This window comes from Hypanus sabinus, chromosome 21 (assembly GCF_030144855.1).
Source record: "Hypanus sabinus isolate sHypSab1 chromosome 21, sHypSab1.hap1, whole genome shotgun sequence".
NCBI classification, from domain to species: Eukaryota; Metazoa; Chordata; class Chondrichthyes; order Myliobatiformes; family Dasyatidae; genus Hypanus; species Hypanus sabinus.
Genome location: NC_082726.1, coordinates 13,739,051 through 13,761,884, shown reverse-complemented (window position 1 = coordinate 13,761,884; position 22,834 = coordinate 13,739,051). Strand labels below are relative to the sequence as shown.

The 22,834-nt window shown below is 40.2% G+C and overlaps 1 protein-coding gene across 1 annotated transcript; it reads left to right on the top strand.

Moving 5' to 3' along the window:
* The first annotated feature begins 1,412 nt into the window (after window positions 1-1,412).
* On the top strand, window positions 1,413-20,738 carry gtf2a2 (general transcription factor IIA, 2). The gene is made up of 4 exons (XM_059945995.1): window positions 1,413-1,570; window positions 1,875-1,979; window positions 4,466-4,592; window positions 20,471-20,738. Exons 1-4 carry the CDS (start codon window positions 1,499-1,501, stop codon window positions 20,494-20,496), a joined length of 330 nt encoding a protein of 109 aa, XP_059801978.1. The 5' UTR covers window positions 1,413-1,498; the 3' UTR covers window positions 20,497-20,738.
* Window positions 20,739-22,834: the final 2,096 nt, after the last annotated feature.

Below are 22,834 nucleotides of genomic sequence, written 5' to 3'. Positions count from 1 at the left end.
CCACACTGACAAATACAGTACTATGCAAAGGCGTTAGACACATATATTGAGCTAGGGTGACCAAGACTTTTGCACACTTCTGTGTGACTCTGAGATGCTGTGAGACCATTTGTGTTAAAAGGGCTTCTGAGGAAATATCATATTCATGAGAAGTTATCCAAGTGTTAGAGGAAGTTTATAAATGTACAGAGCAGCTCAGGCTTATTAGAAATGGGGTAATAACATCAAGAAACATAGGGTGAATTAGAATCCATTACTCTGGTTTCCATTTCTGTGATGGATAGTTTGTTCATTTACTCCTCTGGTATAGTTTTAGTTTATAGGAATTGTACCTACGTTTTGGAAAAACTTGGTGCTTTGTGTTTTAGAAGTGCTTTGTGACTGGTTTATTGTTTTAGACATCCTCCTTGAGTTTCAAGTATGTTTTAAAAAGTGTTGTTTGGTTGTAAATATGTATCACTAAAAACAAATGAATTGCATTTAAACCTATTTTATTAGCTGGAAGTATCTTCTCCTTGGTAGGGAGAAGGGACCCACTACTCGAATAGTGGGTATCGGCAGCTAAACAGGGAAGTGAATTAATCTTTGAAGATTGGGTAGTTAGAATATAATCTCCCTTTAATGAGAGTACTGGTAGCTACTTATATCTGATAGGCCTTAAGGTCTTAATTTGAGTTACAACTTTGTGGTTAGCAAACCCAATATAATCACAATTGTACGTGTGCATTCTAATCTTACTTTATTTTATCACTGGCGATAACAGTAGGTGTTGGAAAACTAGAAAGTGGAGTGAATCCAGATGAGGGGTCGATCCATTTCCTTCCTATAGATACTGCCTGACCTGCTGCGATCCTCCAGCATCTTTGGTGTTGCTCATTGACTTATGTTTGTAAGATGCTGCGCTGCTGATGCAAAAAGCTAGGGTAATTTCCACGGCACTTGGCCCTGGTATGTATACCTGTGATAATAAACACAGGAGGAGTAACTCACTCATATCATCTACACATGCCCACACACCCCCTATCCATCTATAGTACAGAGAAAGACACACACACCTCACCTCAGGATGCAAATGGGACCAGATCACAACCACCTCAAGCAAACCGGGTAAAAGCACCTGCACGGTGCCGGGGCGGAGTTAGTCAGCGCACACCTCCGCCGATGCTGTTGCCGGTGGAGACCGAGATGATCCGTGTGCGACTGCGCGGCGACGCTCGTCAGAGCGCGCATGCGCAGTGTCGAGGAGGAGCGGGTGCCGGGGCGGGGGGGGGGGGGGCGCAGCGCACACCTCCGCCGATGCTGTTGCCGGTGGAGACCGACATGATCCGTGTGCGACTGCGCGGCGACGCTCGTCATGCGCGCATGCGCAGTGTCGAGGAGGAGCGGGTGCCGGCGTGACGCCGCGCCAGGGGGGCGGGGCGAGCGGGTACGCGCCTGCGCAGCGTTGCAGGGCGGAGCTGATGAGTACGCGCCTGCGCAGTGTTGCTGGGCAGCCGTGATGGCGTATCAGCTGTACCGGAACACGACGCTGGGAAATAGCCTGCAGGAGAGCCTGGACGAGCTGATCCAGGTACCGGCGGCGGCGGCGGCCCCTTCCAGCGTGGGCGGTCAGCCTTCCGGGGATACGGGGTCCCGAACCACAGCAGCCTCGCGTCGCCGAGTCATCAGCCAGCAGACCGGCCCTGTGCCATCCTCCCACCCTCGCGTCCCCTACTCCCTCAGCATCGACCCCCTCCGTCTCCTGCCTCTCCCTTCTCTATCGATCTCCCTTTGCTTTCTCTTGTCAGTCTTTCCCCTCTGGAGGCTGCTATCATTCCGAGCCCCCCGATTACTGTGGCGTTGGTTGAAAATGTTACTCGCTTCTGTCTCTTCAGTCCCAGCAGATTACCCCTCAACTGGCTCTCCAGGTCCTGTTACAGTTTGACAAAGCAATCAACAACGCCTTGGCGCAGAGAGTGCGCAATCGAGTCAACTTCAGGGTGAGCTCATTTGAAGGTTTAACAGTGCTTTGAAATCGTACCATACCTTTTGTTTTCCCAATACCTGTAATACAGATTTAAGCAGGTCATGCGAAGTTCATGCTCAACATAAACCCCCCAACAAATGGACGTCAAAGTCTTCTCTGAACTACCCGGGCTTCTAGTCTTTTCTTCTTTATTCTCGCCTAGCTTCCATATTGCTCAAAACTCTGGATAAGTAAGTCTGACCATTTGTGTCAGATCCTATTACTGACCCTTATCTTTATGACCTGATTCTAGCTTTACCTTGAACAATTTAATCCTGTTCATGATCTTCTGTAATTTTTTTAACCTGTTCTCATAATTATTCTCTTTTACAACTTTTGTTTTCCAGTTGAGAATTATCACATACAAAAGCTAAAAACATGATTTAATCTGCTTCCATTATGCTTTTCGGCAGTGAATTCCAGAGCTCTACTGCTTTGAAAACTGTTTCTCATCGCCATTCATTCATTTGCCAGTTGTTGAGAATATAGGTGCAGCAGGGCTTGTGGCCCAGTGGGTCTTGCTGAGTTGAAACCCCAGCCTAATCCCACCTTGCAAAAGTGGATCCTTTCATCTGCAGGACAGTTGTTAAAGTAGAAATCCAAGTACTGTTTTCATGTAACGGGTGTATCTGCTTTCACTGACCTTTCAGACCTTGCTACACTCTGGGCAAAAAAATCTTTGACTTACAATAAGTTTAAACCATCGCTCATTTTTATTTTAGCTCTCAAGGGAAATGAGTCCTTGCTCTTTACTCCATCCAGACCTCACAGTTCCACTGTATTCTCCATTCTGCCACATCTGCTTCACTTCTCTACCTTCCCTCAAGCTAAAACTTTCCAATCCTCATCAGTCAGCCTCTCTAGTGCAGTAGTCTTTCCTGAGAGATGGTGAGTGAAAATACTTAAACCGTAGCCAATTAGCATTGCGTACATTTCAAACACTTGCCAATGAAAAGAACATCTAGTAGGTATTGAACTATTCTTGGGGCCAAATGAATATGTAGCCCCAGCCTTCTCTAGTCCTCCACACCTCTCAGATTGCATTTTCTGCCTAATCCAATGTCATATTGCACTTCAATTGCCTTAGCTCATACTACTTTGAATTAAATTCCATTTGCCGAGCAAACCATCCTTCTGTAGTGTCGACCACTTTGCCAGTTTTCATGTGAACTGCCCCATGGGTCATGCACCCTACTTTATTTTCAATTACTAATTATTCCAAAACCATACGGCTGTTTACCATGCTCTGTGAATCTTTACTGGTGATAACCTGATCTCAAAATGACCCACCAACCATAACTCTCCGCTTTTTTTTGATAAGTCAATTTTGGATCCAATTTGCCACTTTCCCCTGCATCTCATTTGCTTTATTGACCGACTTGCCTAGTCAAGATCCTTGCTAAAGTATGTAGGGACTAACTCAGCCACCACTCGGGCCTCATCAGAATTGGGCTTTTACTGAATTACTTCTGTCGAGTAAAATTAGATTTTCTCCTTTGACCTTTTACTCTAATTTCAACTTTTGCCCTTGCTATGCAAAATTTAAATAAATTACCCTCAACACTGCACGTGTTCTGCCACAGATGTTCCTTCCTCAGCATCTAAAATTAAATTAGGGATTGGTATCGTTGAGTTCTCCTGAGCACACTGAGGAATTCCGTGCCTTTTACACGGTAGTGGGTTATTACGAAATAGAAAGTGAAAGTCATTGAAATCCCCTTTCTATTTCTCCCCCATTGCTTTTGCAGAGTGTGAGTTTGCCCCTCTGACTCCCTGAACCAGCTGGGTACTTTGTGACTCTTCACTAAACTCCCAACAGTGAGGATGCCCTCTTGTGCCAACAGTAGGCTAGCTAAGTATTCTCCCACTCTACTTGAATAATTTCTATCCTCAGAATCAGATCCAACAACGCCACCTATATTGATCTATAAATTTGTGTCTTTCGAGCGGAGCTGTATTAACACTGGGAGTGGAAGAGTGAATGTGTCCGAGGGAAACGCGGAAGAGGGGAGGTGTGGGGAGTGTTCAGACATGGCATGCAAAATGGTTACATGCCTGCTGAGAAGGTGACTGGAAGGCGTGTCTGAGCTGTGCAATGGGAGGTGTGGGAAGACGGGAAATACAAGGGGTAGAATATCACCTGTGTCGGAAACAGAAAGAAGGTGATGGTGGAAGCTGAGTGCAGTGGGGAAGACCCTCTACACTGCACACTTTTTGGAGGATGGGATGCTGGAGGGCTGGGGAGAAAAAGTATTGGTTAAGGTTTTGTACGTTTCAAAGAAATGTGGCTATGTCCAAAGTTTCAGGGTATTGACTTGCAATGTACAAACCCTTGTGACCGTGTTTGTTTTGTTTCCAACACTTCTGATCACTCAAATCGAAATAGATTTTGGCCCAATAGTTTAACTTTCTGTACAATTTTAATATATGAACTGCTTCCTGGTTTTGTTTATTTTAAAGGGCTCTTTGAATACATACAGATTCTGTGATAATGTATGGACATTTGTTCTGAACGATGTGGAATTCCGAGAGGTTACTGAACTGGTCAAAGTGGATAAAGTGAAGATTGTAGCTTGCGATGGCAAAAGTGAGTTGGTGTTGAATGACAAAGCTTTCCATGTTTTGTTTACTTCAAATTTAGCTTAAATCTGTCATCTTGCGTAAGCCTAGTAGTTTGTGATTTAAATTCCATTAATTCCTTTTTTGCTTAACAGCTCCAGAAAGCAGGTTTTTAAAATGTACATGGATCAACAACTTGCCTTTTAATTACTAGCCCTGTAGCCATTGCACTATAGGCTTTTGAGCAGGGTTAATCGAGTGCAATGTGGTTTCGTTGGAAGAGGGTTGTATATTACTAGATTCATTGAGTTTTTAACTGAACTATGGCCCTTAAGGAATTTCCACTGCAGCAACTCATCCAGGTCATTCTGCATCATCTCTTTTTCATGTTTTCCGTTCCTTTTATCCAGGCTTTGCCATAGAATCCTTATCCTCTTTTCATCCTGGATTCATGGAGTTGTAGAACACACAAACTGGTTTTTGGGTCCAGCTCACCATGCTGACCAAGTGCCTACTTGAGCTAGTTGTGTTTGCCTACATTTGGCCCAGATCCCTCTAAGCATTTCCTTTTAACTCCAGAGTCAATCAAGTTTCCTAAGTGGACTGGCAGTATAGAAACAAGGAATTCTGTTTTACTGAATCATGCTATTGTGTAAAAAGAACACTAAGGATGCAGTAATTGACTTCATTGTACGTGCCAGTTTCTTTCTCCTGTGGTCTGCTGTTACATCCTTTCTTGATCTGGTAGTAAATGTTCTTAATGTTCTTTCCACAAGGCTTAGGAGCAGAACCAGGCCATTCAGCTCATCAGGTCTTCACCATTGTGGCTGATTTTTTATTTCCTTGTGCTTCCTGTAACCTTACTAATCCAGAACCTATCAATCTTTGCTTTAAATATACCCCATGAATTGGCCTTCTATGGCGATGAATTCCATAGGTTCACCACCCTCTGACTAAAGACATTTCTCCTCATCTCTGTTCTAAAGGGATGACCTTCTATTCTGAGGATGTGCCCTTTGATCATAGACTCTCTCCATTGAAAGCATCCCCTCCACATCCACTCTAGGCACTTCAATGTTTAATGTTTCAATGAGATATCCCACCCCATTCTTCTAAACTCCCAAGTTCAGGCCCAGAATCAAATGCTTCTCGAATGTTAACCCTTTCATTCCTGGGATAATTGTCGTAAACCTCCTCTGGACCCTCTCCAATGCCGGTTTGTCCTTTTTTAGATATAGGGTTGACACAGTACCCCGTGTGCAGACTGACCAATGCCTTGTGAAGCCTCAACACTACATCCTTGGATTTTATGTTCTAGTCTCTGGTAATGAATGCTAAAGTTGCATTTACCTTCCTTGCTACTGACTCAACCTGCAAGTTAACCTTTAAGACTTCCAAGTCCCTTTGCACCTACAATTTCAAAGTACATTTATTGTCAAGGTCTGTATTCACAAACCTGAAATTCATCCTCCCGCCGATAGCCATAATATACTTTGGGAACTAGGCTACCCCACTAACTGAGTTCCCAATGGCATATCCTTGAGGTAGGAGTGGTACATTATAGAATGAGGCCTGAAGTAACTAGATCCAAATATTTAAGACTTGTGAGCATCTAGAAATTTTGGAATCAGTGCATCCGTTTTCTTTGCCACTGCACCTTCTAACAGGCATGTGTTTTAGTGAGCGTATCAAGTTTTAGGCCTGTTAGCTGTTCCTTGTACCTGTCTGGTCACAGGATTGGAGGACTACAAGTGTAAAGAAAGGGATGATCTAAGTCATTGCAAAGTGCTGAATAAACTTCGGTTGTCAAAATTTTGGGAATCAGTGTAAGAGACAATCGAAACCTTAATTTAAAATAGCCTGGAATTGTCAGCTTGCATTGCCTAACTTGACTAATCGTACAGGAGGGTTAAAAAGGTGGGTGTGTAAGAGCAGTGTGAGCTTTTCTTTCTCCACAAGATTGGGGCACAATGCATGGCCCTCGTCGGCCATACTTCCTTTTTCTAATTTAACAAAGTCCCAAATTTGTTAAAGTAAGTCCTTGAGATCTAAAGAAAAGTGGAAAATTAGATGTTGATTCATTAGAGGTTGGTTGGTTTTCTTTCCTTTGTGCTAAATGGCAATATCAGCTGTAAATTATAAACTAATGCCACTGCTTTTATTTTTAAAAGTCTTTGCACCTCTTTGCCCCCGGAATCTATTATTAGGAGGCTTTTCGTACTTACTTTTCGAAGACAGATACAAAGCATTTCGTGAAAATCTCTGCCAGTTCCACATTTCAATATTAATTTAAGTTTCACCCACTAAGTGACAAGCTCGCCTTGTATGTTTTAGAAGCACTTACATTGTGGTTATTTATCACACAGTTTTCAACAGTTTTGCCCCTTTTTAATTATCTTTTGCTGATTTAGTTTTACCAGAGTCCTGACCTTTTACAAATCATTGCAACGTTGTATTTGTTTTATTTTAATTTGATGCCATCTTTAACTTCCATGGCCACAATTGTCATTGTTAGTCTTTTTCTCAAAGGATCTATTTTGGCAGTCCTCTTTAACACGGGCATGGGGAGGACATTGTGGTAGGCTCTAAGAGAGTGAAATGTTACACATTTGAAAGAGGACAGTGAAGATACAGAAAATAGTACAGGGAATTGAGGTAGTGTGTCAAGAAAAAATGGTGAAAAAGTCAAAGGCAGGGTTATCACCACACATCAAGTATTCATATTGAAATGAACTGATGGCACCTACAGGTTTGAGCACAGCAGCTGCTGAGACTAGCTTTATTTGTCATGTACATTGAAATATCAAAACTTGCAGTGAAATGTGTCATTTTGCGTCAATCCGGTCAGGGGCGATTGTGCTGGGCAGCCCTCAAGTGTCGCAGTGTGTCTGGTGTCAGCAGGGGATGCCCACAACTCTAGCCCGAACCACACAGTATGTGTTCAAAACAATAAACAAATTCAAAAGAAGACATGGGAGCCTGAAATGTGGGACTAACTTCGTTTATTTTAAACAAGGCACACTAATATCACGTGGTGCCATGATGATGTATGCAATTCACGTATTTATGCGTATAACCTGTAATTATTTAAACAAGGATGCTTCATCGATTTAAATAAATAAACAAAAACTCACGCACACACACCAACACTTAAATACTAATTACACAACACTCCACCCTGCTTAGGTATAAACTCCAACTCAATATAGAATGCATCTCAGCTATACTATATATACTCAGCATTCTATATAATACAGTCACCCACAGCTATTGTCAATTTTTAAACTGTCCCATTCAGGCTTAAAAGTTTAATTGCTGTGGAGGATCTCTTACTCTTGTGACCCCTTTCCTGACAAGGAGGCTATTCTGCTTGGCAGGTGAGATTTGTGGCTGTGAAACAATCTCAGATTTTAGGGCCTCTTCCCTGGTGGTTGTAAGAGTTGATTCTGAAACTTCAAGAAGTAAATCTGACAGCTCTGGACACCTCATTTTGTGGAATGACTGAAACACACCCCCTTCACCATTCCCCATTCCTATTTCCCTTTTTCACCTCATCTCTTTACCTGCCTAGCACCTCCCTCTGGTGCTCCTCCCCCTTTTCTTTCTTCCATGGCCTTCTGTCTCTCTTATTAGATTCCCCCTTCTGCAGCCCTGTATCTCTTTCACCCATCAACTTCCCAGCTCTATACTTCACCCCTTCCTCCCCTCCCCCAGTTTCACCTCTCACCTTGTGTTTCTTTCTCGCCTCCCCCCAACTTCATGCTCCGACTCAACTTTTTTTCTCCAGTCCTGATGAAGGGACTCGGTCCAAAACGTTGACTCTTCTCTGTCAATCTCATTATTACCTGATTTTTCAACAGCATGCAGATTAGTTTGGCCAGGCTGGTTTCTGTTTAGACACTGCAATTTTATTTATGCTCACTTTCATTCCTGATTGCAATTCAATTGCATCTCTCTCTGCAGTTTCCATGAAAACAGTGGTTTCAGCTGCTCTTTTGCAAGTTGTGCTTCATTTAGGAGCCATTTTTTGAATACTTTCTTTTAAGATTCCACAAACTAAACAATCTCTCAGTGCATCATTTCAACACATTACCAAAGTCACAATGCTCTGACAATCTCTTCAATTCAGCCACATATACCAAAATGGACTCTTCCTTTTTGATTTTGCTTATGAAACCTGAAGCATTCTGCAGTCAGTAATGGTTTTAAATGTTCCTGCATTACTTTGACAATATCAGCAAAGCTCATTTCTGCAGGTTTGATTGGAGCAGTTCAACTTCGAAGCAAACTGTATGCCTTTAAACCCAATGAACTCAGCAAAATTGAAACTCCTTTCTCATCAGCTATTTCATTTGCTTCAAAGTATCACTGAGTTTTCTCAGTATACATATTCCAGCTATGTTTTGTGTAATGAAACGTGTCAATTTATCCAACGTAACCAGCCATTTCTGCTTTTTGATGATTATTATCACCCAGTGCTCACTCTTTATGAACCTGTGATTTCTTTTATTTTCTGCCTTTGTAATTAAAATTCGATCTTGTCTTACCTTCCAAAGAACATATACTGATCTGTTTTTTAACTTAACTGCCACTGTGTGTGCTGGGGTGCTTTTTTAAGGTTAGCTGCGTTTTTTTTTTAGTTTGAATGTCTCGCTGTGCTTCAACAGTTTGGTAGCCATCTTGGGTTAATTTTTTTAAAAATACCTCATTGCCGATGTTATGTTTTGTAACTTCAAAATATCCTTTTGTAATATTTTTATTAATTTTCACATAAAATACACAGTACATGAGCATATATATTATAAATCATTTTATATATATATAAAATTATATAAACATATATAATTATAATTTTTAATATATATGTATAAATTACTGGAAAGTTATTAATAAGGTTGAAAGAGTGCAGAGAAGGTTTACAAGGATGTTGCTGGGACTTGAGAAACTGAGTTACAGAGAAAGGTTGAATAGGTTAGGACTTTATTCCCTGGAGCGTAGAAGAATGAGGGGAAATTTGATGGAGGTATATAAAATTATGATGGGTATAGATAGAGTGAATGCAAGCAGGCTTTTTCCACTGAGGCTAGGGGAGAAAAAAACCAGAAGGCATGGGTAAAGAGTGAAGGGGGATAAGTTTACAGGGAACTTTGTGGGGGGGGGGGCTTCTTCACACAGAGAGTGGTGGGAGTGTGGAATGAGCTGCCAGATGAAGTGGTAAATGTGGGCTCACTTTTAACATTTAAGAAAAACTTAGACAGGGACATGGATGAGAGGTGTATGGAGGGATGTGGTCCAGGTGCAGGTTAGTGGGACTAGGCAGAAAAATGGTTTGGCACAGCCAAGAAGGGCCAAAAGGCCTGTTTCTGTGCAGTAATGTTCTATGGTAAAAAGATAGAGTAGTACCGAATACATTAAATTTAAATCACACTTGCAATCGCAGTACCCTATATTCATAATCTAAAACTCATACATTAAATTGTAATTTGAATTGTAATAATTTTATTATTTAAAAAGAAGAATCTAAACCCATTACCAAGATCAAAGCTGTTTGGCAAAGAAAGAAAGACAGAAAAAATCCTTATCACATCGGGATTTATGTTATTAGCCAACATCTGTAATTTAACACCAAATCAAAGGTTTTGAAAGTAGTTCAAAAATGGTCCCCACAATGTTTGAAAGTGTTGGTTAGAATCAGAAATTGAACAACGGATCTTGTCTAAGTTTAAGCAGGACATAACATCACATAACCATTGAGTGTGAGTAGGCAGAGCAATATCTTTCTATTTAAGCAACACTGCCCTCCTAGCTATAAGAGAAATAAAAGCCAATATATGCAAATCAGATGTCTCCAAAGTTATGCCTTTTTCTCCAACAGTACCAAACAAAGCAGTCAAAGGGTTAGGTTTAAGATTTACTTTAATAAGTACAGAAAAAGTTTGGAATACTTCCTTCGAGTAGTTTTCAAGACTCGAGCATGTCCAAAACATATGGATTAGTGAAGCCTCTCCATTGTTCCATCTATCACAATAGGGAGATATATCCGGATAAAAATGAGATAGCTTGTCTTTAGACATGTGGGCCCTGTGGACCACTTTAAATTATAGGAGGGAGTGGCAAGCACATAGTGATGAAGTATTAACCAATTTAAAAATTTCATTCCAAGTCTCCTCAGAAACTGAAATCTGTAAATCTTGTTCCCAGGCATTTTTAATTTTGTCTAAAGGAGCCTCTCTTATTCCCATCAACATACCATAAATATTGAATATTGAGCCATTATGAAAAGGTTTCAAATTATAAATTACATCTAATAAGTTCTTATCAAGACTCATAGGAAATGTATGTAATTGAGATTGCAGAAAGTCTGTAATTTGTAGATATTGAAAAATGTGGGGTTTTGGTAAGATGTATTTAGCTGACAGTTGCTCAAGTGAACAGAGACTTCCTCCAGCAAAGAGATCCTGGAAGCATTTAATACCCAATCTATCCCATTTTTTAAAAAACTGCATTGGTCATAAAAGGTTTAAAAAAAAAACGATTAGAAAAAATGGGACTAGAAAGAGTAAACCAGTGTTTTCTAAATTGTATCCAAATCCTCAAAGTATGTTTAACTACCAAATTGTCAGTTAGTTTATTTAAAGATAAAGGAAATGAGGATCCAAGAAGAGAAATAATATAATTTTTTTAAAGTTAGCTTCTAAAGAGACCCATACTGGACAGCCCTCACAGTTAATGTAATATGACCAAAATGTAAGAGTTCGTATATTGACTGCCCAGTAATAAAACCTAAAATTTAGTAAAGCTAAGCCTCCATTCTTTTTAACTTTTTGAAAGTGAACTTTATTTAATCAAGAATGTTTGTTTTTCCATATATATGAAGGTAGAATTGAATCAAGAGAATCAAAAAAGGATCTAGGAATAAAAACGGTCTTATATGGGATGCTTTCAAGACCTATATTAGAGGACAAATTATTTCTTATACTGTAAGTGTTAAGAAAAAAGCTAATAAAGAGAGAGTTGATTTAGCTAATCAGTTGAAACAATTAGACCAAAAATATGCTTTGGCTTCAGATCCTGTTTTATATAAAAGACGTGTTGAATTTAAAACTAAATATGATCTTCTTTTAACATATCCAGTTGAAAGTCAACTCCTAAAAGATAAAAGCCAATTCTATATTCATGAAGGCAAAACAGGTAAATTATTGGTTAACCAATTAAAAATTTTTATAGCTAAATGGCAAATTAAAGAAATTTGTAAAGCTAATGGTGACCATTTAGAAATAAATGATATCTTTAGCGAATTTTATTCTAAACTTTATAGTTCTGACTCTCCTAAAGATAATACTGTAATGAATAATTTTTAGACCAATTAAATGTCCCTGTACTTTCTGTTGATAATCAAAAGCAGTTGGATCAACCTATTTCTTATGAGGAAATTGCCGAGAATGTACATTCATTGCATTCCGGGAAGACACTGCGTCCTGATGGATTTTCTGGAGAATTTTGCAAGGCTTTTTTCTCATTGGTTATACTTCATTTATGTTCTGTCTTTTCAGATTCCTTTAAGTTGGTTGGGCTGCCACAATCTTTTTATGAAGCTTCCATGATATGCATGATATCTCTAGACACTGAGAAGGCTTTTGATCGGATTGAATGGAATTATTTATTTAAAACCTTACAAAAATTTAACTGGGCCCGATTTCATTCAATGGATTAAATTACCATAAGACAAAGGAGCAGAAGTCGGCCATTTGGCCCATCGAGTCTGCTCTGCCATTTCATCATGAGCTGATCCAATCTCCCCTTTAGTCCCACTCCCCTGCCTTCTCACCATAACTTTTGATGCCCTGACTACTCAGATACCTATCAATTGCCTTAAATACACCCAATGACTTGGCCTCCACTGCCACCCGTTCAACAAATTCCATAGATTCACCACCCTCCGGCTAAAAAAATTTTTTCGCATCTCTGTTCTGAATGGGCGCCCTGCAATCCTCAAGTCATGTCTTCTCGTTCTAGACTCCCCCACCATGGGAAACAACTTTGCCACATCCACTCTGTCCAACATTCGAAATGTTTCTATGAGGTCCCCCCTCATTCTTCTAAACTCCAAGGAGTACAGTCCAAGAGCGGTCAAATGTTCCTCATGTGTTACCCTCTCATTCCCAGAATCATTCTAGTGAATCTTCTCTGAACCCTCTCCAATGTCAGCACATCCTTCCTTAAATAAGCCCAAAACTGCACACAGTACTCCAAGTGAGGTCTTACCAGTGCCTTACAGAGCCTCAACATCACATCCCTGCTCCTATACTCTATTCCTCTAGAAATGAATGCCAATATTGCATTCGCCTTCTTCACCACTGACTCAACCTGGAGGTTAACCTTAAGGGTATCTTGCATGAGGATTCCCAAGTCCTGTTGCACCTCAGAACTTTGAATTCTGTCCCCATTTAAACAATAGTCTGCCTGTTTATTTCTTCTTACTAAAGTGCATGACCGTACACTTTCCGACATTGTAATTCATTTGCCACTTCTTTGCCCATTCCCCCAATCTATCCAAGTCTCTCTGCAGACTCCCTGCTTCCTCAGCAGTACCGCCCCCTCCACCTATCTTTGTATCATCAGCAAACTTAGCCACAAAGTCATCTATTCCATAATCCAAATTGTTGATATACAACGTAAAAAGAAGTGGCCCCAACACGGACCCCTGTGGAACACCACTGGTAACCGGCAGCCAACCAGAATGGGATCCCTTTATTCCCACTCTCTGTTTCTTGCCAATCAACCAACACTATATCCCCATATGTAACTTTCCTGTAATTCCATGGGCTCTTATCTTGTTTAGCAGCCTCATGTGCAGCACTTTGTCAAAGGCCTTCTGAAAATCCAAATACACAACATCCACTGCATCACCCTTGTCTAGCCTACTTGTAATTTCCTCAAAAAATTGCACTAGGTTTGTCAGGCAGGATTTTCCTTTAAGGAAACCATGCTGAGTTCTGCCTATCTTGTCATATGCCTCCTGGTACTCTGTAACCTCAACCTTGACAATTGACTCCAACAACTTCCCAACCACCGATGTCAAGCTAACAGGTCTATAATTTACTTTTTGCTTCCTTGTCCCCTTCTTAAATAGCAGAGTGACATTTGCAATCTTCCAGTCCTCCGGAACCAGGCCAGAATCTATCGGCTATTGAAAGATCATTGCTAATGCCTCCGCAATCTCCTCTGCTACTTCCTTCGGAACACGAGGGTGCATTCCACCTGGTCCAGGAGATTTATCTACCCTGGACCAGATTATTTTTAAAAAAATTACTTAAAAATTACTTTATTTATCTCCCTCTGCTCAGGTTCTTACTAATTTTCAGAATTCTAAACCTTTTAAACTCCAACATGGAACCAGACAAAGATGTCCTTTGAGCTCTTTGATCTGGCTTTAGAACCCTTTTTGAGGATCTAATGATATCACTGGTATTCTAAGGAGAGTTACTACCCACAAAGTTTCGCTCTATGCTGATGATCTATTGCTTTTTTTTCTAATGTTGAGACCTTGTTAACTCCTACGCTTTCTTTACTCTCCTGTTTCAGCCAGTTTTCAGGATATAAATTGAATTTATATAAATTGAATAAGAGTGAACTTTTCCCCTTGAATAATCTGCTATCAATTAATACTAACCTTTCTTTTAAAATTGTAAGAAATCAATTTACCTATTTGGGTGTAACAATTATAAGAACTATAAGCACCTAAAAAAAATTTTCTTATCCTATTGAATTATGTGAAAAGGGCACTATCAAACTGGTTGCCCATCTCTCTATCGTTGTTGATTGGATGAATTAACTCTATTAAAATGAATATCCTGCCTAAATTTATATACCTTTTTCAGGCCTTACCTGTTTTTTAATTGGTAACTTCAAAATATTAAACTAATTTAAAGGAAGATATGGGAGTCTGAATTGTGGGTCTAAATTCATTTAAGCAAGGTATATGTGTATCACATGGTGATGTATGCATTTCACAGAATCCTACACAGTCACAGAAAGAATGTCCAACTCCTTACAGGCAGCAGTGTGAATTGAACCCCAAATGGTGATCACTAGCACTGTAAAGCAATGTGTAAACCAGTATACTACCATCTCACTTAAGTTGTGGTTGCTTGGGAAAGGTTGGGAATTAGTTAGGGTGGGTGGGTTGTAGCTCAGATGATATAAATTTCTATGTGGGCAGCAGTGAGGCAGCCATTACATTAGTCTAGGCGTCAATAGATGAAAGGACAAAATAACACTAGAATGAATAGTTAACAGGCTCTCTAATTGTAATAATGCAGTCTGAGAGGAAATTAATCAAGAAATATGCGCTTATGGTGAAGGTAACCTTAATCTTCTTGTAGACTGGGCAAATTCTGTTAGTGAATGTAATTTGGAAGATGTTTGGGGCAGTGGTTTTTGGAACAATATTACACAGCTAAGGAACCAGGCCTTTCTGTTTCCTTTGTGATGGAGCAGTGTTAATAATTATTCTTGTGATGGGTGATCCTCTGGGGTGAAACATTTGAAGTTTCTGTGCAGTTCAAGAGAAACTTCAATTGGAAATTGCAGTTTTGAGAAGATAGTTACTGTATGTAGATATTAAAGATACATTGACAGGATAGATGGGGAAATTAAAGAGTGTGCTTCCACTGCTACCTCCGGCAGTGCATGCCAGACCTAACCACTTGCTACATTAAAAGGATTTCCCTTTATGTAACCTTCTGATCTTAGGCTTAGAATGGATGGTATTTAAAGAAGTTTCAGAATTCTCAAACAAGTGTATATTCTTTTGAGAGAGAAATCGATTCATTTGTGACTAATTAAGGTTAAAGACCCTATTATATCAAAGGAAGCATATAATGTTGCTTTAGAAGATTAGCAAGTTTGTGAATTGGGAGAGTTTTTTGGAATCAATTACCAGGAAATTACTAACAGGGATAAGTGAGAGTGAATTAATAGAAAAAAATATTTTAAAAAAGTTTCTGTAAAAATATAATTAAGGAAAGTGGACAAAATTTAATATGGATTCTAAAGAATAAATATCATGAGGAATTTTAATGGGGAATAAAAGAATGGCTGATGTAATAACAAAATATTTTGTTTCGCCTTTGTCAAATACAGTCTCATCAGCTGTTAAGCTATGTCTACCTTGAACAGATTCCCTGGTGAGAACTTGAGGAAGGTGGATAAATCTGATCAAAGAGGCAGTGCCTTGTGCAGGAGCTTTTAATTGCACATCCCATGGAAGGCACTTGACAGCTGCTGAAGTACACCCCCAGACCAAACCTGCTGCCAAGTGACTCAAAACCCTTAAGAATTAAATATTCTATTTTAAATGTTTAAAATTGGCACTAGAAATACATTTAAACAAAATATAAATTGCCTAAAATTTCTTTCTCTTGCAGCCATTCTTCCTCTTTGAAATGGAGACAATTGAACCTGTGCTGGAATCACTAAACTGTTCTAATTCCTGAGGTAATCTCTGGGAAAGAGCAGTTCTTTGCACAGCACCGGACTCCATAGTCCTAACAGCTCCGGTTGTGTGGTTGTGTGGCATTTCAGAAAACTTTTCCCGCTGTCCCTTTGCAACAGATGACTTGTTTTGCAGGTGGTTGGGTTGTACATTTTAGCAAATATAGAGACAGTACATAGTTGTACTTGTCTCTAAAAAGAAAGGACCGGACAAATTAAAAGGTCTAAAACTCAGCAAGTACTGAATTTTGCCACCAACAGCGAAAATACTAGGGATGATCTTAAATTCTGGAAAAGTCGTAGAAAATGGGAAAGTAACAAATGTAACACTTCCGTATAAGAAAGGAGGAAATAAATGGAGGAATTAAGACCAGTTGGCACGACAACTTTATAGAGTCTGAGTTGTGATGAGATCCCTCTCAAATTCTAGAAAATGCAGTCACAGTCCACTTGGTCTTTACTAGTTCTACAGACCTACTATCCTGGAACCATTGTACCATATTGGAAAGTATAACTTTTATCAGAATTATGTTTTTGGGTGAGAAAGCCAAAACTGCAACCGCCAATAATTTAGGTGTGGTATCAGCAAGACTCTACACATTACAACAAGACTTCATTACTCCACTGTTCATATCATCTTGCACTAAAGGCCTATAGAACACAACTTTCTGCACATGTGTTTTGGTCTTCAGTGACATGTTTACAAGCACATCTCAGTCCTTTGGAGCATCGTCACTATCAGCATTTAACAAGTAACCTGCTTTCCTATTCTGTTCTTGCTCTACATTTTTCCACAATGAATTTCATTTGTCTGTCTCACACACTTGTATAGCTTGCCCATAGCTCCCTGAAGTCCCTGGACATCCTTCATCACGCTAAATCCATCATTAGCAAACTTGCAGTCAGAATCAGATTTATAATCAATGACATTTTGTGAAAAGGTTTTTTTTTTGTGGCAGCAGTAGGGTGCAAGACAAAATTACAAAAAGTTACAGAATTACACAAAGTTACAAAAAAATACATGTAATGCATAAGAGGAGTATTTCTGAATAAGAATGGTTGATGAGACATCCACAGAAAAAATTGTTACTCTGGTGCCAATTGGTGCCTTTGGTCCCCTTGGCCAAAGCATTGATAGATCCAAGTTTGCAGCACCCCAAGCTATGATCCCTGTGGTATCCATTAGTCATAGCTTATCAAACTGAGAATGGTGTATGTGTGGGACATTATTGAGAACTTTCTGAAAGCTCAATACTTTTTTTTCCCTCTCAGTCACATGCATGGACTCCAGTTGAATTAATCAACGTCAGCCCTGCGAAACCCAAATAGCAATACCTTCCCTGTAAAAAGACATGCACAAGCCATTATTCTTTGCTTGCTATTGAGCAATGGATCCAATTTACTCCCTTGGATCACATGAGCTTTTACTTTTTTGGAAAGCTGGTCATTTGGGATCTTGCAAATACCTTTGCTTAAAACCCATATAGATAACATCTGGTGGTCTGTCCTCATCAACCCAGATAAGTTCCTGAACAAATCAGGCTGTTGGCCACGGTTCCCTGAACATATCCTTGCTGACTGACCCTAAGTTCTTTCTCTTTCTTCAAATGTAACCACTTTACCAAGTACTACAGGCTGGTAATTTCAACATCAAATCTCTTACCTCATGATTTGGCAGGAGGCCATTTGACTCCATTCTGACTCTTGGGAGCAATTTTATCAGTCCTGTTCCATGTACCCTTCCAATCTATTTTCACTTACTCCTACCATTTTATCCTCTTTTATTCTTGTTGCCATTAATTTGCACCGAGAGGGAAATGTGGACAATTAACCCTGGCAGTTTTGGGGAAATCTGCATGATTACGGAGTGGAACGTGCAAACTAAAAACAGATGCTCGAGTTTAGGATCGAACTGCATCGCTGGAGCTGTGGCAACAACATTACCACAACAGCATTGTTGTGGACATCACTAAATTTTTTGATGCAGCTGAATCAATTTAGAGCAGAGAGGGGCCAGTTAATCATGAGCAGCTTACTACACTGATTTTTATGAAAGTAGTTATGAAAATATTTGAATGTCTTCCTTAAGTCCTTAACTGATCATCTTCTTGACCCACTACAGTTTGTTTATTGAGCAAATTGCACAGTTGAGGATGCAGTTAACTTGTGTCTTTATTACATTTTTCAACTTCTGGACTCCCCCAGCACCTATATGAGGATTTTGTTTTTGGACATTAGCTTCACCTTCAACACTGCTGTTCCAGAGTTGCTCCACAGCAAGTTAAGCTATCATTTCTTGTCAGTGGATTACGAACTTCTGACAAGAAGGAAGCAGTATGTAACGTTGGGCTCCTACTTCTCTGATTCAATGTTTGTAAGCACAGGCTCTCCCCAGGGCTGTGTTCTTCCACCCCCTCCTCTACTCACTGTATACAAATGACTGTACCTCCACAGACATACCCATTAAAATTCTAAAGTTCGAGGATGACATGACTGTAGTTGGTCTCGTCTCTAATAATGAAGTGACCTGTTATCAAAGAGAGGTAGAAAGTCTCTTGCAGCATGGTGTGCTCGTAACAACTTGGAGCTTAATGTTACCAAGACATTAGAAATAAGGATTGACTTCAGCTGACAACCGGTTACCTGTTTCCCCGACCCCTTTGCCCTCCCCCCCCCCCCCCAACCACCACTCCAAAAATTAATGGTCAGCTTGTGTGTGTGATCAAGTCATTCAAATTCCTGGGGATTACTGTTACCAGTAAATTGAAGAGGACAGGCACATTAGAGTTGGCCCTCCTTATCCATGAGGGATTGGTTACGGGACCCCTCGCGGATGCTCAAGTCCCTTATTCAACATGTCTCAGTGCGGTGGACCTTAGGACCCAGCTGAACCCAAGACCTTATTTAACCTGCCTCAGTGCGGTGGACCTTAGGATCCAGCTGAACCCAAGACCTTATTTAACCTGTCTCAGTGCGGTGGACATTAGGACCCAGTGGCAGGGATCTGAATCCGCAGCGTTTCTGTTCATGAAAATAATCACGATAACGATTGAAAACAAAGTGGAAATAATAAAGCAATCGGAAAGAGGTGAAACGCCATCAGTCATTGGAAAAGCGTTAGGCTACGTCGGTCAACGACCAGAACAATTTTAAAGGATAAAGTGAGAAAGGCTGTGCCCCAATGAAAGTTACAATTATTACTAAGCAACGCAGTGGTTTAACTATTGGGTTTTGGGTTTTTGATCCTCCACATCAACCCTGCACGGTGGAGAGTGCCCTCGATAGCAATCTATCACTGGATCGAACTCGGGAACTTCCCAAGCCCGGCGCTGAAACATATGTTCTTAAGTGTTTTATATGCATAGATAGGTAAAATATATACTATATATGAATGCAAATGTTTGACTAACTGACGCTAAGTAATACCGGATGTACCTGTTCTGACTTACTTAGTAAGAGAACTTCTGATTTTTTTCGATCCAGATCCACGATAATCCACGCACATCCTCCCGTATACGTTAAATCATCTCTAGATTACTTATAATACCTAATACAATGTAAATGCTATGTAACATAGTTGTTATACTGCATTGTTTAGGGAATAATGACAAGAAAAAAAGTCTGTACACGCTCGAACAACAAGTGCTGGAAGAGCACTTCCGGGTTTTCGCAATTCGCCGTTGGTTGAATTAGTGGATGCAGAATTCGCGGATAAGGAGGGCTGACTATACATTCATCACTAGGAAAGCCCAGCAGAGATGGTTCTTCCTGCGCCAGCTTATCTTGATGCAGCTTATCAGGGTGTATCTTGATGAATTTTCATCAGAGAGTGTTGTGACATCCTCCATTACCATTTGGTTTCCAACCACTGCCTCCAAGCCCAGCTTGCAGCGATTGGTTCATTCAACAGAGAAGATCATTGCTATCAGCTATTGACGTTAGAAGACCTGTTCAATGAAAAGAAAAGAGCTGAAAAAAAAATAACTGCTGACTCCACCTACCCCAGCATTCACCTATTTACCAAATTGTCATCAGGGAGATGCTAGAAGTCCATTACTATCAGGACTGTATGTCATCTCCGAAACTTCTTACCTGTAGCTGTCCGATTTCTCAATAAAATTCAGGTGTAATACCTCAACTGTCCCTGTACAAATCTTAAATGGTCTTTCCTGCTGTTGATAATTAATCTGTTCATATGTTCACGTTTATTTAAGTTTGATTACTGAGATTTCTGTATATGACAGTTCTGCTAGTTGTGGATTGCTCATGGCTGTTTGCACTATTGCCTTGTAAATTGTGGATTGCTGTGCTGTTGCCTGTTGTGATATTGTCCTGTGAACCACAATCAATGCTGGTATGTTTCACTTGTTGGCAATGAAGTGATCTGATCCATTTTGCTTTTATTTACAGATACTGGTTCGAATGCTGCAGAATGATTTGTCACCAATGAAGGCCTTTTGCTGAAGCAGCATCCAGACTAGATGTATTGTGATTGATTCAGATGTTTTGAACAGCAGTTGGCTGATCTCTAACTGCTCCATGGAACAAATTATGGGGTATAAGTGTATCCCCAGGATGTACAATATCAGTGAGAATGTTACTTTTTATAGACACTGTAACTTTTTTATGTTTGAAAGATGAATCTGTAATAAAGTTTTATGTAACTTTTCTTTGCTCATCCTGCCTGACTTGTCGTTTTTTTTTGTTTTGGAATGAGAACACCTCACGTTTAGTGAATGTGTGATTGGGGTTCCCAAACCAGGGAAGAATGGAAATCTCCCTCCTTGAAAGAGTTGGGCTTTAGTCCGAAGGGCATAGAGATCTTCAGTGACACTCCATTGTCCCTGTGACCCACTGAGATTCATTAAGACCATAAGACATAGGAGCAGAATTAGGCCATCTGGCCCATCAAGTCTGCTCCACCATTCAATCATGGCTGATTTTTTTTTAAGAGATCATGGTCGATTATGGTCTTTATCTTGTTTCTACTTTCTTGTATGCTCCTCTCATCTTCAAACCAACCAGCCCCTCTGATTGTCTCAGTCTATCTTAGCTGTGAAAATTTTCAGCAATTCTGCCTCCACAATACTGTGATAGAGAATATTAGTTTCCTGATTCATAATCTCTGTACTAAATAGGCATCTCCTTATTCTAAAACTAAGACACTTTAAGGTTCTCCCTCCTCCCCCCCCCCCAAGAGTTGATACTTATCGACATTTACTCTTATCTGATATTTGTGTCAGTAAGCTCATCTCTCAATGATAATAGCTATGGACTCAACTTGTTCAATTGTTCATAATAAGCCAGCGCCATCACCCCAAGAATCAGTGTATGAATGATATACCAATGGATGAATTTTGCTCATTCATGAGAGCCAAGTGTGTGCAGTGCCCTAAGTGCAGCCTTGCCAAATCTCCTTTCAGTATGGCTTGACTTGTATCCATCCCTCCTGCAATAAAGACAACCTTCATTCGTGTTCTTAGCTGCATGGTTCATGAACTTGTTCAGATCTTTCTCCTCCACAACATTCTATGTCTGTTCAGGGAATCTTGATTTTCAAGAAATATTGAGGCCCTGGTTAAGAAGGAGGAGGCAACAAGGAACAAATAAGGTACTTGACCTTAAATGTAAGAGAATACTTAAAGAAACAAATCAGGAGGACTAAAAGAGGGAATGAGGTTGCTCTAGTAGATGAGGTGAAGGATAATCCCAAGATACATTAAGAGCAGTAGGATAGTAAGGGACAAAATTGGTCTTCAGGAAGATCAGAGGGGTCATCTATGCATGCATGGTGCTGAGAGAGATGGGAGAGATCATAAATGGATTTTTTTAAATGTCTGTACTCAGGAGATGGACACAGTCTATAGAAGTGAAGCAAAACATTAGTGAGATCAGGGACTGTATGCAGTTACGGAGGAGGAGGTGCTTGCTGTCTTGAGGCCAATTAGCTGGCTAACCATCAGAACTTAAGAGAGGTTAGTTAAGAAATTGAAGGGGCCCTAGCAGAGTTATTTAACACGTTCTTAGCCATGGGTAAGGTGCTGGAGGATTAGTGAATGGCTAATGTTTTTCCGTTGTTTAAGAATAAACAAGAACAAGGCTCCAACAATAAACTAGGAAATTAAAGTCTGTTTAGCCTGATGTCAGTAGTAGTTAAGTTATTGGAAGGTATTCTGAGAGACTGGATATATAGCTATTTGGATAGATGGACTCATTTGGGATAGTCAGCATGACTTTGTACATGGTAGGTCATGCCTAACCAATCATTGGAGGAGTTACTAGGAAAGATGAATGACAGGCAGTGGATATTTGGCAAGGCCCTGCAATTAGAGGTTGATCAAGAAGGTCAAGTTGCTTGCTATTCAGGATGAGATATCAAATTGGATTAGACATTTGTATTTTGGAAAAAGCCAGAGAGTGGTAGCAGATGGTTGCCTCTCTGACTGGAGGCCTGTGATTAGTGTTGTGCCACATGGATTGGGGCTGGCTCTCTTTCTTTTTGCCATTCGTATCAATGATCTAGATGGTAATATAGTAAACTGGATCAGCAAACCTGCGGATGACACCAACGTTGGGGGTGTAGTGGACAGCATGAAGGCTATCGTGGCTTGCAGCGGGATCTGAACCAGCTGGAAAAATGGAAGATGAAATTTAATGCAGACAAGTGTGAGGTTTCGCACTTTGGGAGAACAAACTACGGTGGGATTTAAGTGGTGAATGGTAGGGCACTGTGGAGTGTGGTAGAACAGAGAGATCTGGGAAAACAGACCCATA

What these genes read in the sequence shown, in the direction of transcription:
- gtf2a2 (XM_059945995.1), top strand. Translation starts at nt 1,499, where the DNA reads ATGGCGTATCAGCTGTACCGGAACACGACGCTGGGAAATAGCCTGCAG. An exon ending in GCAATCGAGTCAACTTCAGG is followed by an intron (nt 1,980 to 4,465) that starts GTGAGCTCATTT and finishes TTTATTTTAAAG; the next exon opens with GGCTCTTTGAATACATACAG. An exon ending in TGTAGCTTGCGATGGCAAAA is followed by an intron (nt 4,593 to 20,470) that starts GTGAGTTGGTGT and finishes TTTTATTTACAG; the next exon opens with ATACTGGTTCGAATGCTGCA.